The sequence below is a fragment of the Mastomys coucha genome, unplaced genomic scaffold, assembly GCF_008632895.1.
Source record: "Mastomys coucha isolate ucsf_1 unplaced genomic scaffold, UCSF_Mcou_1 pScaffold11, whole genome shotgun sequence".
Taxonomy (NCBI): domain Eukaryota; kingdom Metazoa; phylum Chordata; class Mammalia; order Rodentia; family Muridae; genus Mastomys; species Mastomys coucha.
In genome coordinates this window covers 11,735,506-11,748,776 of record NW_022196893.1, presented here as the reverse complement: position 1 = coordinate 11,748,776, position 13,271 = coordinate 11,735,506, and the positions used below count along the sequence as shown (strand labels likewise).

The 13,271-nt window shown below is 46.3% G+C and overlaps 1 protein-coding gene across 1 annotated transcript in view; it reads right to left on the bottom strand.

The window, feature by feature from the left end:
• Window positions 1-5,796: 5,796 nt before the first annotated feature.
• Adsl (adenylosuccinate lyase) overlaps window positions 5,797-13,271 on the bottom strand; it is a 26,829-nt gene continuing 19,354 nt past the window's right edge. The window contains exons 9-13 of the mRNA XM_031349932.1: window positions 12,235-12,382; window positions 10,708-10,798; window positions 9,617-9,706; window positions 9,063-9,239; window positions 5,797-7,994 (exon numbers count right to left, since the gene is read on the bottom strand). Coding sequence (XP_031205792.1) covers window positions 7,908-7,994; window positions 9,063-9,239; window positions 9,617-9,706; window positions 10,708-10,798; window positions 12,235-12,382 — 593 coding nt within the window. The 3' untranslated portion in view covers window positions 5,797-7,907. The remainder of the gene's footprint in view (window positions 7,995-9,062; window positions 9,240-9,616; window positions 9,707-10,707; window positions 10,799-12,234; window positions 12,383-13,271) is intronic.

Genomic DNA, 13,271 nt, shown 5'->3' with positions numbered 1-13,271 from the left:
GGCCGGCAAAGCACATTAGCAGGGTTTTCACGTCACCCATGGAACAAGGATGGGCTGAACGAGGGAGTGAATGTTAACATTGTTTCAAAAATTCATTCCCGAGAGACTTAAGATATCTCTTAGATCCTTCTAAGGCTCCACTGACGAATCGAAGTACGATCTTAGTTCAATCTGGAGAGCCAATGAGTCTGTTAGGCTTACTTACAGAGCATAGATGATAGACTGCAAACAGGAGCATGCGTAACCAGAAAGCAGCCATACTGCCGTCTTCACCCAAAATGGAATATGGCTTCCCCACAGCTCAGAAGATGGAGCTCCTCTCAACCTGAAGCATATATGATCTGGCACATCCGGAGATTTTTGAGGCCATGTGCAATTAGGGTAGAACTGCCTCCAAATGGCTGTAATCTCAAGTCGGGGGAACAGTTGCCCTCTGCAGCCCCTCCTTCTATGAGGGAATGCCAACAGTCAAAAAGCCCCACCGTGGTGGCTGCTAGCAAACAGGCACGGCTGACTTCGTGACAGAAGCGTTTAGAGAAGGACTGATCAAAGTAGCAAGAGCTAGTGAGTGACAAAATGGAATCTGAATTGATTATCTAAGAAGTCCGTTTGTCTTTTCAGTCCCAGCACCATTTTAATTTGTATGACTCATGCGCAACACACACATTAAAAATTGGAAGATGTATGTATTTTATTGTATGTGTATTAGTGCTTTGCCAGCATGAGTGTGTATGTACCGTGTGTATGCCTGATGCTTGGAGTGGTCAGAAAAAGGCCTCAAGTCCCTTAGAACTGGAGTCACAGATGGTCCTGAGTTACCACGTGGAAGCCGGAATTGAACTCAGGTCCTCTGTAAGAGCAACAAGTGCTCTTAATCACTTAATCTCTGAGCCAACTCTCTAGCCCCTCAGATTTTGTGTTTTAGACATGCTCTCTTCACATAACCCTTGCTGACCTGGAGTTCCCTGTGTAGACCAGGGTGGCCTCAAATGCCCAGAGATTGCTTGCCTTTGCCTTCCAAGTTGCTGAGGTTAAAGGAGTGTGCCATCAAGTCTGCCTTATGAAGCATTTCTTATTTCAAAATGCTGTGTAAGAACTGTACACATATGTTTAGTCTGCATTAGTCAGAAACAGGAGAAAGAAAACAAGGAAACAAAAAGCTGTTTAATGCTCTTCAGCCAGTCAGTGCCCGGGGCAAAGCTCCTCTCAATTTTAGCAGTATCAATCAAATACATATAAGACTGGACCTTGTGTATTGACATAATTCAGCCAAGCTGCACATGTGTGTGAGAAAAATGGCACCTGCCTCATGATACAGAGTAAATAGGAGAAGCTTCACCAGCTAAAACCAAAGACTGTCGTAGAGTTCTTTGAATCAAACAATAGTGCCATTTCAAGAGCTGACGGAGCTGGGCATGGTGGTTTAGCCTTTAATCCCAGCACTCAGGAACAGAGGCAGGCAGGTTTCTGAGGCCAGCTTGATCAATAGAGTAAATTCCTGGACAGCCAGAACTATACAGAGAAACCCTGTCTCGAAACAACAGCAAAGTAAATATATATTTCTCCTAGGTTATCATAAAAGAAATGAAGGTGTTTGTATTAAGACAGAGCTTCAGTATGCAGTCCAGGCTGTTCTTGAATTTACTATACTCCTGCCTCAGCACTCCGAAGTGCTGTGATCACAAGCCACACTAGAAAAGAATGTGGTGTGTGTGTGCGTGTGTGTGTGTGTGTGTGTGTGTCCAGGTCCCATGTAACCCAGGCTGGCCTCAAACTTTATGTAGCCAATAGTGAGTGACCTTCAACTTCTTATCCTCCTGCCCGATCTCCTGCATGCAGAGATTATTCATAGGTGTGTGTCAACATGTTTTTTGAAATGAACATTTTTTTATATTATTTATTTAATGTATATGAGTACACACTGTCATTCTTCTCTCTTCAGACACACCATAAGAGGACATCGGATTCCATTACAGATGGTGTGAGCCACCATGTGGTTGCTGGGAATTGAACTCAGGACCTCTGGAAGAGCAGTCCGTGCTCTTAATGGCTGAGCGATCTCTCCAGCCCTGAAATGAACATTTTTAAATGTAAAGAAAAAATAGTCTGTTATTCTCTTTTTAACCTTGGGGGGAAAGCAAGCAACACATTTACCTAATGAATTATGGGTTAAAATCTTACCTAAACCTTGTCTGGATTTTCCATTACATTTCAGACATATTTACCTATAATCTTATAAACAGCACTATCCTGATTAGAACATTCTGAAGACAGCTGCCTTATTAAAATTTAAAAGCATGGAAGAGGAATTACAGTCAGAAGTTCAAAAGACCGTTGTTTCCCAGTGCCCTCAAGCCATGATAGTGAAAGGCTGAAAGGCGAGCACAGGGAGGCGGTGGGGAACTGAGTGGCAGCTTTATGAAGCATCTCTTCCCCCAAACCCACACTTAATCTTACTGTTGGCTATGATCCATGTACTTTTCAGGGATTCTCTTGTGAAGATTAAGAATGAGTGGCTCTGAAGTAGTTCTTAAATTCTTTTGTCCAAGTAGTCACACACAGATAGCCTCGTCTCCTGTGATGGCTTTGAAATTATAGCTCAGCTTCTTGAGGTAGGACTTTTCTTTCCCATTTATGCATTTACAATTTTATTTATTCAGGGTCTAGAGAGGTGGCTCAGTGGTTAGGGGCACTGGCTACTCCTCCAGAGGACCCAGGTTCAATTCCCACCAACTGCATGACAGCTCACAGCTGTCTGTAACTCCAGTATCTGACCCCCTCAAAGAGATGTATATAATGCAAAACAGCAATGCACATAAAAGAAATAAATTATATACTAAGGAAAATTATATTCATTTCAGTCTATGTTGGGGGGCATCACAGGCCATCGCGAGCTTATAGAGGTCAGAGGACATGTAACTGATTCTTCTCTTCTTCCACCACGTGGAATCGAAAAAGCAAACTCACATTAAGCTTGGCAGCAAGCTGCTCTGTCCGCAGAGCCAGCTCACTGGCCTCTTGTGTTTTGGGAAGGAATCTCATGTATCCCAGGGAGGCTGTGAGCTTACTCTACTACTTTGAAGACTCCTGATCCTCCTGCTTCCACTTCCCAGGAGTTTGGATTCAAGGTGTGTACCACCCTAGGTAGAGTTGAGACTGTCCATGAAGGCAAATCACCACCCACTCACCAGGAAACTCTTTCCTTCAGAAAACTGGCTTATCAGCTTTCAATTCCAGCACTCAGCACTTGCACTCGAGGCAGGGGCAGGTGGGTCTCTGTGAGTTTGAGGCCAGCCTGGTCTACACAGAGAGTTCAGACAGCCAGAGCCACAGAGTGAGACCCTGTTTAAATATTTTTTTTTTTTAAAGTTGGCTTATCAGAATTTCTCTGTACATATAGCACTTACAAGGTAATTTGTCACAGCAGATCCCCAGTGGAGAAACAAAATTCTAATTGGCATTTCTAGTCAGAACTAGTTGTACTTGCAAGGTAAAAACATCCATCCACATCTGCAGTAAAGGTCATAACTTATGCATAATGTATGTGAACTGCAGTATCATAAAATAGAAGCTACAATGACTGCTGTGGAATGCTGTTCTCCAAACATCATGCAACCAATACTATCTTAATCAGAGAAGATGTGAATCAGCTGGGTTAAAGTCGTGTACTACCATAGCTAGTCTCCTAATCTTTTTTGTTTTTGGATTTTCGAGACAGGGTAGCTCTGGCTGTCCTGGAACTCACTCTGTAGACCAGGCTGGCCTCAAACTCAGAAATCGGCCTGCCTCTGCCTCCCAAATGCTGGGATTAAAGGCGTGCACCACCACTGCCTGGCATCTTTTTTTAAAATTTAATTATATTTTACCTATTTTGTACAGTGATATGTGTGCATTTATGTGTATGTGTGCCAGGGCATGAACATAAAGGTCCAAGCCTTCCATTATGTAAATCCTGGGGATCCTTAGGTTGTCAGGCTTGGTAACAAGTCCCTTCACCATTGAGCTATCTCACATGTCCCCCACTCCCACCACACCCCCTTTTGAGACAAAGTCCCTTGTAATTCAGGCTGGGTGTCAGGATTACGTGTCCCACACCAGGCCCAATTTAGGCTGTGTTGAGGATCAAACCATGATTTCTGGCATGCTAGACAAACACTCCACTCGACCAACTAAGTTATATCCTGTCATCCTTGGTTCTTTGCTAGGTTACCCAGGCTGGCTTTGAACGTGCCTTGGAGCCTGAGCAGGCTGAATAGCCAGATTACAGGTTTCCTTCAGAATCTTTTAGAGGAAGCCCTGGGTGGTAATGTGCACAAGTAGTCTCAACTACTGAGGAAGTTGGGGCAGGATCAGTGGAGCTTAAAGCTTAAAGCTCCTGCGGTGGTGGCACACGCCTTTAGTCCCAGCACTTGGGAGGCAGAGGCAGGCGGACTTCTGAGTTTGAGGCCAGCCTGGTCTACAGAGTGAATTCCAGGACAGCCAGGGCTATACAGAAAAACCCTGTCTCAAAAAACCAAAAAAAAAAAAAAAAAAAGCTGGGAGAGTTGCCTGGGCAACAAACAGTGAAACCTTCAGGAGGGAGAAGGGGGTTGGGGGAATGGGGTAAAAGGAAGACACAGTGTTCAATAGGTTTACGAAACATGTTTTCTTCCGGGGTGGGGAGATGGCTCATTTGGCAGGGTGCTTGACACACAAATACATGGACCTGAGGTTCGAGCCTCCAAACCCACATAAAGACAGGCAAGGTGGCTGTAATCTCGTGCTAGGGAAAAGGGACCTGGTGGAGAATCCTTGGGCATTTACTCTAGCCCAATCAGTGAACTCCAGGTTTAAACACTGTCTCAGTAAGCTGAAAAGCTGGGGAGACAGCCCGGTAGGTAAATACTCACTATGCTGATGGGAACAGAGAGCTCCCCGAGCTCAGAGATACACACTAGCGAAAGTAGGAATATTACACAGGACTGTCTCTTCAGAAAGATGTATAACCTATTGTGATGGTGTGTATATGCTTGGCCCAGGGAGTGACACTATTAGAAGGTGTGGCCCTGTTGGAGTAGGTGTGTCACTGTGCTTGTAGCCTTTAAGACCCTCATCCTAGCTGCCTGGAAGCCAGTCTCCTCCTAGCAGCCTTCAGATGAAGAGGTAGAACTCTCAGTTCCTCCTGTACCATGCCTGCCTGGATGCTGCTATGCGCCCACTTTGATGATAGTGGACTGAACCTCTGAACCTGTAAGCCAGTCCCAATTAAATGCTGTCCTTCTAAGAGTTGCCTTGGTCATGGTGTCTGTTCACAGCAGTAAAACCCTACCTAAGGCACCCATCTCCTGCCCAGAAGACTGAGGATGGATATGGCTAATAGGCTGGTGACTTCTGCATGATGGTATGGCCAGGCCACACCTGGGTCCCCCAGACTTATGTTTATCTCAGTCATCCTCCCCAGACCCTTATCAATGTTCCTCAATCTATAGAATCCTCTATATGGGAGGAGTCCCAGGTAAACTTTACAAACAGGACCAGAGGTGTTTTATAGCCTGGTGACCTTTGCACTATTTGTATGATTGAGACACCAGATCCTCCCCTAGACCCTTAAGATTTCATATGTACTTTGTGTGGTAGTGGTGGTGCACGCCTATAATCCCAGCACTTGGGAGGGAAGAGGCAGGCGGATTTCTGAGTTCGAGGCCAGCCTGGTCTACAAAGTGAGTTCCAGGACAGCCAGGGTCTACACAGAGAAACCCTGTCTCCCGAATAAAAAAAAAAAAAAAGATTTCATATGTACTTTACAAAGAGCTTTGGTGTAGTCATGCCTTAAACTTTATTGTGTACATGGGACTGAGTCATCACCAAGAAACTTTTTCCAAATTATACTGTTCTTAAATATGCCCAGTGTCAGATGTGACCCCAGCTGCTGAGTCATGCTGTACTGGACTTGTACAGAGCTCTGGCCCAACAGGAGTGGCCAGAGTTGCTCTTCCAAGGCTGCTGCTCCTCAGAGGGGGTGGGGGTGGGGGTGGGGGACTAGGAGCAAAGGTTGGGACCACCTAGCATTAGTGACCATGGTAGGCAGTCTCCAGCAGTCAAAGCTTTGGAGAGAACTCTATTCCCAACAGCGTTAGAGCTCTTATGTGACAGATGCTCCCAGATGACCTTTGGTGAAACAATTCCCAAGCCTTTATTCCTTGTGGACAGGGTGGGGTGGGTTGGGGTTCCAAAAGCAGATGCTTTCTATTGGCTTGGTCTGAGATGTTAGGGATCTGCACGTGGAGGGGCTTCGGGGTTCCTACATAACTGACTGTTAGGGTCCTCTCCATGGGGTGCCGTGGTCACATGACAGGGAGGTAAAGTGCCATCCTTAGGTCTGAGGGTACCAGTGTTTCTGAACCCATTCAACTTTACCAAGATTCCTGGCACAGTCCACTGCCCCACAGTATAGAACATGTTGACCTTAAACTCAAGAGAGACCTGTCTGCTTCTGCCTCCTGAGTGCTGAGATTAAAAATTGTGTGCTACCACAACTTTTCTTACTTAAACCATTTCACTATTATTAGTGGAGCTCAGAGAACAAGTTTGTGGAGTGTTTGCCCCCTTCACTTTTATGTGGGTCCCCCAGCACAACAGACCCTTACTAGCTAAGCCATCTTGGCAACCCTTCATCCACATCAAAATATACAGCCTGAGGCAAAGTGAATGTTTCCCTTCTTGCTGGTCTTTTTGTAATTCACCCCCCCCCCCTTTTTTTTGTTTTTGAGACAGGGTTTCCCTGTGTAGCCCTGGTTGTCCTAGAACTCACTCTGTAGACCAGACTGGCCTCGAACTCAGAAATCCACCTGTCTCTGTCTCCCAATTCTGGGATAAAAGGCGTGAGCCACCAACTGCCGGGTCATAATTCACCTTTTGATTAGCTTGTCTAAATAGCTACCAATCTACTTAACAAGGCTAAGAGACTGGGAGGCCCCATAATGCAATCAGTTTACCCAGTTAGCATTGTCCTGAGAAGCAAACTTCTGTAAAAGATGGAACAGGCACAACCTGAGCTGAAGGGACCCAACAATATCTATTTTTTCCTGCTCCTGAGCTACAAATGTCATTATTTAACCTGGGCAAAAAGAACTGAAATCAAGGGATCTGATGATCTAAATCAAGGATCCAGGTGACTTTTGACTTAACCCCATTTCCACGGGGACCAGGAGTTTCTTGCTACTTTACAATCAAGTAAATACTTGAAAAGGACTACAGGAAGAGTCTAGCTAGTGTGTGGCCGAGTGTGCCTGCACAGGACTCAGTCAACACTAGGCATTTGGCTATCTTACTAATAGGGTTTGTTAGACAATCTTCTCTGACCAAAAGTTACTGTCAGTGTTATGAGCATATAACAATGTCTGATAGGTGAACTGAACTAATTTTTTTAGCTTATGAAAGGTTTATGGTGACACAATCTCACTATAAGTGAGGAAACATGGTAGACTCGAGGTGTCTTGAAAATAAGTATGAGTTACATTATTCTGCAAAATTATGTTGCTGTAAAAAAATGAATGAGAAGAGGCAGGCATGATGAGGCACACCTTTAATCCTGTCACTGGGGAAATGAGGCAGATTTCTGTGTTCCAGGTCAGCCAATGATAGACACATAGTGAGACCCTGTTTCAACAACCAAGGACTGGAGAAAACAATAATGCATGACTATCTGTTGTGAACCCCAAGCAACAGAATTTAATGTACACTCTTTTTGTTTGTTTGGTTTTTGAGAAAGGATTTCTCTGTGTAGCCCTGGCTAGCCTTGAACTCTGAGATCCGCCCATGTCTGTCTCCTGAGTGTGTACCACCACATGCAGGTAAAGGAGAAGCCAGCATTCACTCTGAACACTATCATGAGAAGCTCATCGGGTTCTCCTCAGCTCCCTCCTCTTCTACAGACACAACTCCGCCTTCACTGCCATCTCATTCCCATAGGGCTTTAGCAGAGGGTACACTTCCTCTTCCAGGAATCTGTGGACCTGCCAGGGAAGAGCAAACGAGACGAAGGGAATGTTAGTGCCTTCTTCAAACCACTTCTAGCACTAAGACCCAGCATGCTAAAGCTTCCTCCGTTAGCTATGTCTCTCAGAAAGAAACACATCAACCCAGCACATGCATAAAGAACATCATGCAGAGACAGGCCACCTTCTCTCTTCAGTATGTCAGACACCCACACTGAAATCATACCCCCCTTCCCCCCCCCAGCTCTAGGCTCATCAAGGGACTAACTTTCCCGCCTTTGCCTGTACTGACCACTGCCTTGGCTCAAAGTCCCTATGATCTCTATTTTTTTTTAGCTTATGTCTCTGTGTGTATGTGTCTGTGTGTGCAGCTGTCAGTGGAGCTGAAGAATAATGTCCTGGGTCCTCTGGAGCTAAAGCCAGAAGGAATTCAGGCTTTTTGTGGTGTGAGTTTTTGTGGCCTAAACATTTTATTCCTTGAAAATAAAACACAGTTTTGATCTCTGAGAAAAGAAAGCAAAACAAAAACTAACTCTTCATTTCAAAAAGCTCAATGAAAGTGCACCACTGACGTGCAACTGGCTGCCACGCTCCAAGCATTCTGACCATGAGGACACCACAGGGAGGCACAAGTCCCACATCCTTGGGGTAGGGGGATCTCTCCATTTTTGTTTGTTTGTTTGTTTTAAAGATTTATTTATTTATTTCATGTGAGTACACTGTAGCTGTCTTCAGACACCCCAGAAGAGGGCATTAGATCTCATTACGGGTGGTTGCGAGCCACCATGTGGTTGCTGGGATTTGAAACAACCTTCGGAAGAGCAATCAGTACTCTTACCCGCTGAGCCATCTCACCAACCCCCATTTTTGTTTGTTTTAAGACAGGGCCTTTCTATGGGTCTATGCAACCTCGGCTGGCTTAGAACTCACTATGTAACCCAGGCTGGAATTAATGGCCAGCCTCTACTGTACTGTTTTGTCTGTCTAGGTGGTCCCTTCCCCCCCCACACACACACTCCCAGAGGCTCAGGCTCTGCATCAGCACCACAGAAACAGTACTCCTCAGAGTATCCTGGTGGACAGTACCTGCTGGGGTGCTCGGCCAGTGAAAGAAGAGGGGTCCAACAGATGCTCCAGCTGTGAGTGAATGGGGCTGAAGTAGGCGTCTGCCCGGATGCGCTCTATAAGGTCATTGTCACCCCCTTCCTGCTTAACCACAGCAGCTGCCTGCTGGGAAAGCACTCTAATTTTCTCATGACAGTCCTGGGGAGAGTGAGACAGTGTTAGCTCATCATAGCCTGAGTACACCTCACAGTCCTCAGACATCACATCAGAACCTGTCCTGCTGTGGAGGCACCTCCTCCGTGACCTCCCCTCTGAGCACGGCTTAGGGACACGGAGGTAGACGCTCCTCCTCCCAAAATCTTATGGAGGAGGCTCTGGCCTCTTCCTTCCCAACAGACGATCCAGACTGTATGATATCCTGTATGATTCACAGTGATTTAAAGACAGTCTCTTTATGTAGACCAAGCTGGCCCTGAACTCTCAAATCCACCTTCCTCTGCATCTTGAGTGCTGGGATTAAAGGTGTGAGCCACTATTCCAGCTTGGTTCACCACTAAGGTTCAGCACTGACATACCTGTCGGCTGCCCCCGGCTTTGACCATTGCCATGATGATGTTCTCTGTGGCCATGAAAGGAAGCTCTTGCCGAATGCGCCGTTCAATTACCTAAAAGGGCCAAGATAGATGTCTCAACAATATGAAGCCACAAGAAAATGCCCAGTGGGGGCACAAAGTGCAAGAGATGGGTGATTTGGTCCTTTATTCAGGATTGTTTCTTAGTTTTCTTACAAATCCAGATTTCCTCCTTCCCTTCCTTTCTTTAAAAAAAAAGGTTTTAAAGTAAACTTTCAGAAGCAGCTTTATGGGACAATCCCTAAACCTACAAATTTGGGGCTGGAGAGCTGGCTCAGTGGTTATGAGTACTTGTTGCTCCTACACAGGACCTGGGTTTGGTTCCCAGCACCGATATGGCTACTCACAATCACCTGTCCCAAGGGATTTGTCACCTTTTTCTGGTCCTTCATGGGCACTGTACATATATAATACACATACATACATGCAGACAAAATACATCAAATACCCTCCCTCTACTTGTTAAGTTTCAGTGTCCCGCTTCAACAATTACATCATGAAGATGAATCCATCTGGTCCAGGTACCTAAAACAAAGCAACTGGCCAGGTATGGTGGTGCACACTTTAATCCCAGCACTTGGGAGGCAGAGGCAGGCAGATTTCTGAGTTTGAGGCCAGCCTGGTCTACAGACTGAGTTCCAGGACAGCCAGGGCTATACAGAGAAACCTTGTCTCGAAAAACAAAACAAAAACAAAAAAAAAAAACAAAAAAAAAAAAAAAAAAAAAAAAAAAAAAAAAAAAGAAAGAAAGAAAGAAAAAGAAAAACAAACAAAGAAACCCACTCATAAAACACCACCGAAAACTAGGCAACCAGTTCCACTTTCTCTGCCTGGTTCCCTGAGGTGCTCATGGTCAAGACAACTCAGTGTCTGCCCCGAGTCTGTATGCACGTCTATGAGTTCCACAGATCTGGCTCCCTACACTATGCCTTGAACTCTAGGGTGAGATCTGGGTAGAACAACTCTCCCTGAGCTGGGCTAGCCTACAGCACCCAAATAGAGCACTCCCCTTCCCATACCCAGAGGCCTCTTACTTTGGGGTACACCACCAATCCTTCAGAAATGTTCTGTAGGGTATTTAGTATAGTATCTGCAGTGAGAAATGCTTCAGCCAAACAGATCCGTCTATAAAACAAACACACTCAGTTAATCAAACACCAGAGAAACATGGGGCATATCCCAAGCAGCTGCTCTACTGGCTGCTCACACCATCCGCTCTCTGGACATTTCCTTCAGTCTCAGGACTTCATGCACTGTAACATCCTCACAACCCTTATCCTCTCCACTTCTAGCAGCAGATGTCATACACAGAGCTCCACCTCAAACTCCAGTGTGAGGCCAGCCATTCCCTCATTGCTCTTGCTCTCCCGGCGCTGGGTCCTCACTTACATCCATCCTTTCCATCCGCATGCTCACTGGGCTGCTAAAGGGTCTAGCTCGTTTAGTGCCCTGCAAAGTGACTCCCTAAACGATGCTGGGTTTCAGCAGGCAACCTGAATCAGGTTACACCCTCTACCACAGACTTCCGTATCTGAACACGTAGCACAATCAGCCAGGGATCGGTACGTTTAGAAAACTAACCTGCTTCAGTCATCAGTTTCTTTTATCCAGCATTCACCCAGCATTTATACAGTATCAGGTGTGATATGCAACCTAGAGATCATTTAAAGCACACAGGAGAGATGGCTTAGCAGTTAAGACCACTGCTTGCTCTTACAAGAACCTGGGTTCAGTTCCCAGAACCCACGTGTTTAGCTTCCAACTACCCATAACTCCTAACTCCAGATGATCCAAAGTCCTCTTCTGACCTCTGTGGATACCAGGCAAGCATGTACACACACAGAGACAGCAAAAATACTCATACACATAAAATAACCTAAATTATGAAAATAGTAGACAGGAGGACATGAACAAACAGGTTTTCATAGCAAAACTAGACTCCTTTGGGGCCGTGAGACTCTCCAAAGACTAGCTGCTTCCTGTACTCACTCATACCTAGCCAAAAGGACTCCACTCCCACCTAGCTCTCTTTGTTGACCTCCTGCCTCTGTGTCTTGATCATTTTTTTTTTTTTTGGTTTTTCGAGACAGGGTTTCTCTGTGTAGCCCTGGCTCATTCTGTAGACCAGGCTGGTCTTGAACTCAGAAATCTGCCTGTCTCTGACTCCCAAGTGCTGGGATTAAAGGTGTGCGCCACCACCACCCGGCTAAGGATGATCTTGAACTCCTAATCCTCTTGGCTCTAACCCTGTCCCACCAAGAGCTGAAATTACAGGTGTATGCCAACATGTCTGATCTTTTTGTGGTACTGGGGATCAAACCCCAGGCTTCATGCTTATAGGCAAGCATTCTACCAACTGAGTTCCATCTTAGTACTTCCTTGCTAAGTCTTAAGCCATCACCCTCATTTGGAAGACTACCTGTACTCTTCTACCAATCACCATACTAGGGGTATAACACCAAGTGCGCTGCCTCAGTCAAAGCTGACATATTCAAACATGTCTTTTTGCTTCCTTCCTTTACCCTCCTCCCTGTGCTGTGTGCACTGTCCCCATCACTGACCGGTTGGCACTGTCATCCAGAGTGCGTTCAAACCACTGCACAGAAGCTGTCTGTAGTGGGTCCATGGTAAGGGCCATCAGGTGACGGGCCAGGCTGCAGCAACGTTCGGAGCGCATGGGGTTCCGCTTGTATGGCATCGCACTGGAGCCTGCCCATGGAAGAGGACAAGATGCAGAAGTAGAAAGACATCTTGTGGTGGCGCACGCCTTTAATCCAAGCCCTTGGGAGGCAGAGGCAGGCAGATTTCTGAGTTTGAGGCCAGCCTGGTCTACAAAGTGAGTTGCAGGAACAGCCAGGGCCATACAGAGAAACCCTGTCTCAAAAAAACAAAACAAAAACAAAAACAACAACAAACAAACAAACAAAAAGAAAGACATCTGGGGAAAGCAAGTGCACAAGAACCTGCTAGGTGCATGCTGAAAAGTCGTGGGGACATCTACACACCTCTCCATGGGGACATCTACACACCTCTCCATGAGGACATCCACACACCTCCGTGGGAACATCCACACACCTCCATGAGGACATCCACACACCTCCATGAGGACATCCACACACCTCTCCATGGGGACATCTACACACCTCTCCATGGGGACATCCACACACCTCCATGAGGACATCCACACACCTCCATGAGGACATCCACACACCTCTCCATGAGGACATCCACACACCTCTCCATGAGGACATCCACACAGGTGTGTACCTCCATGAGGACATCCACACACCTCCATGAGGACATCCACACACCTCCATGAGGACATCCACACACCTCCATGAGGACATCCACACATCTCCATGAGGATATCCACACACCTCCATGGGGACATCCACACACCTCCATGGGGACATCCACACACCTCTCCATGAGGACATCCACACACCTCCATGAGGACATCCACACACCTCCATGGGGACATCCACACGCCTCTCCATGAGGACATCCACACACCTCCATGGGGACATCCACACACCCCTCCATGAGGACATCCACACACCTCCATGAGGACATCCACACACCTCCATGAGGACATCCA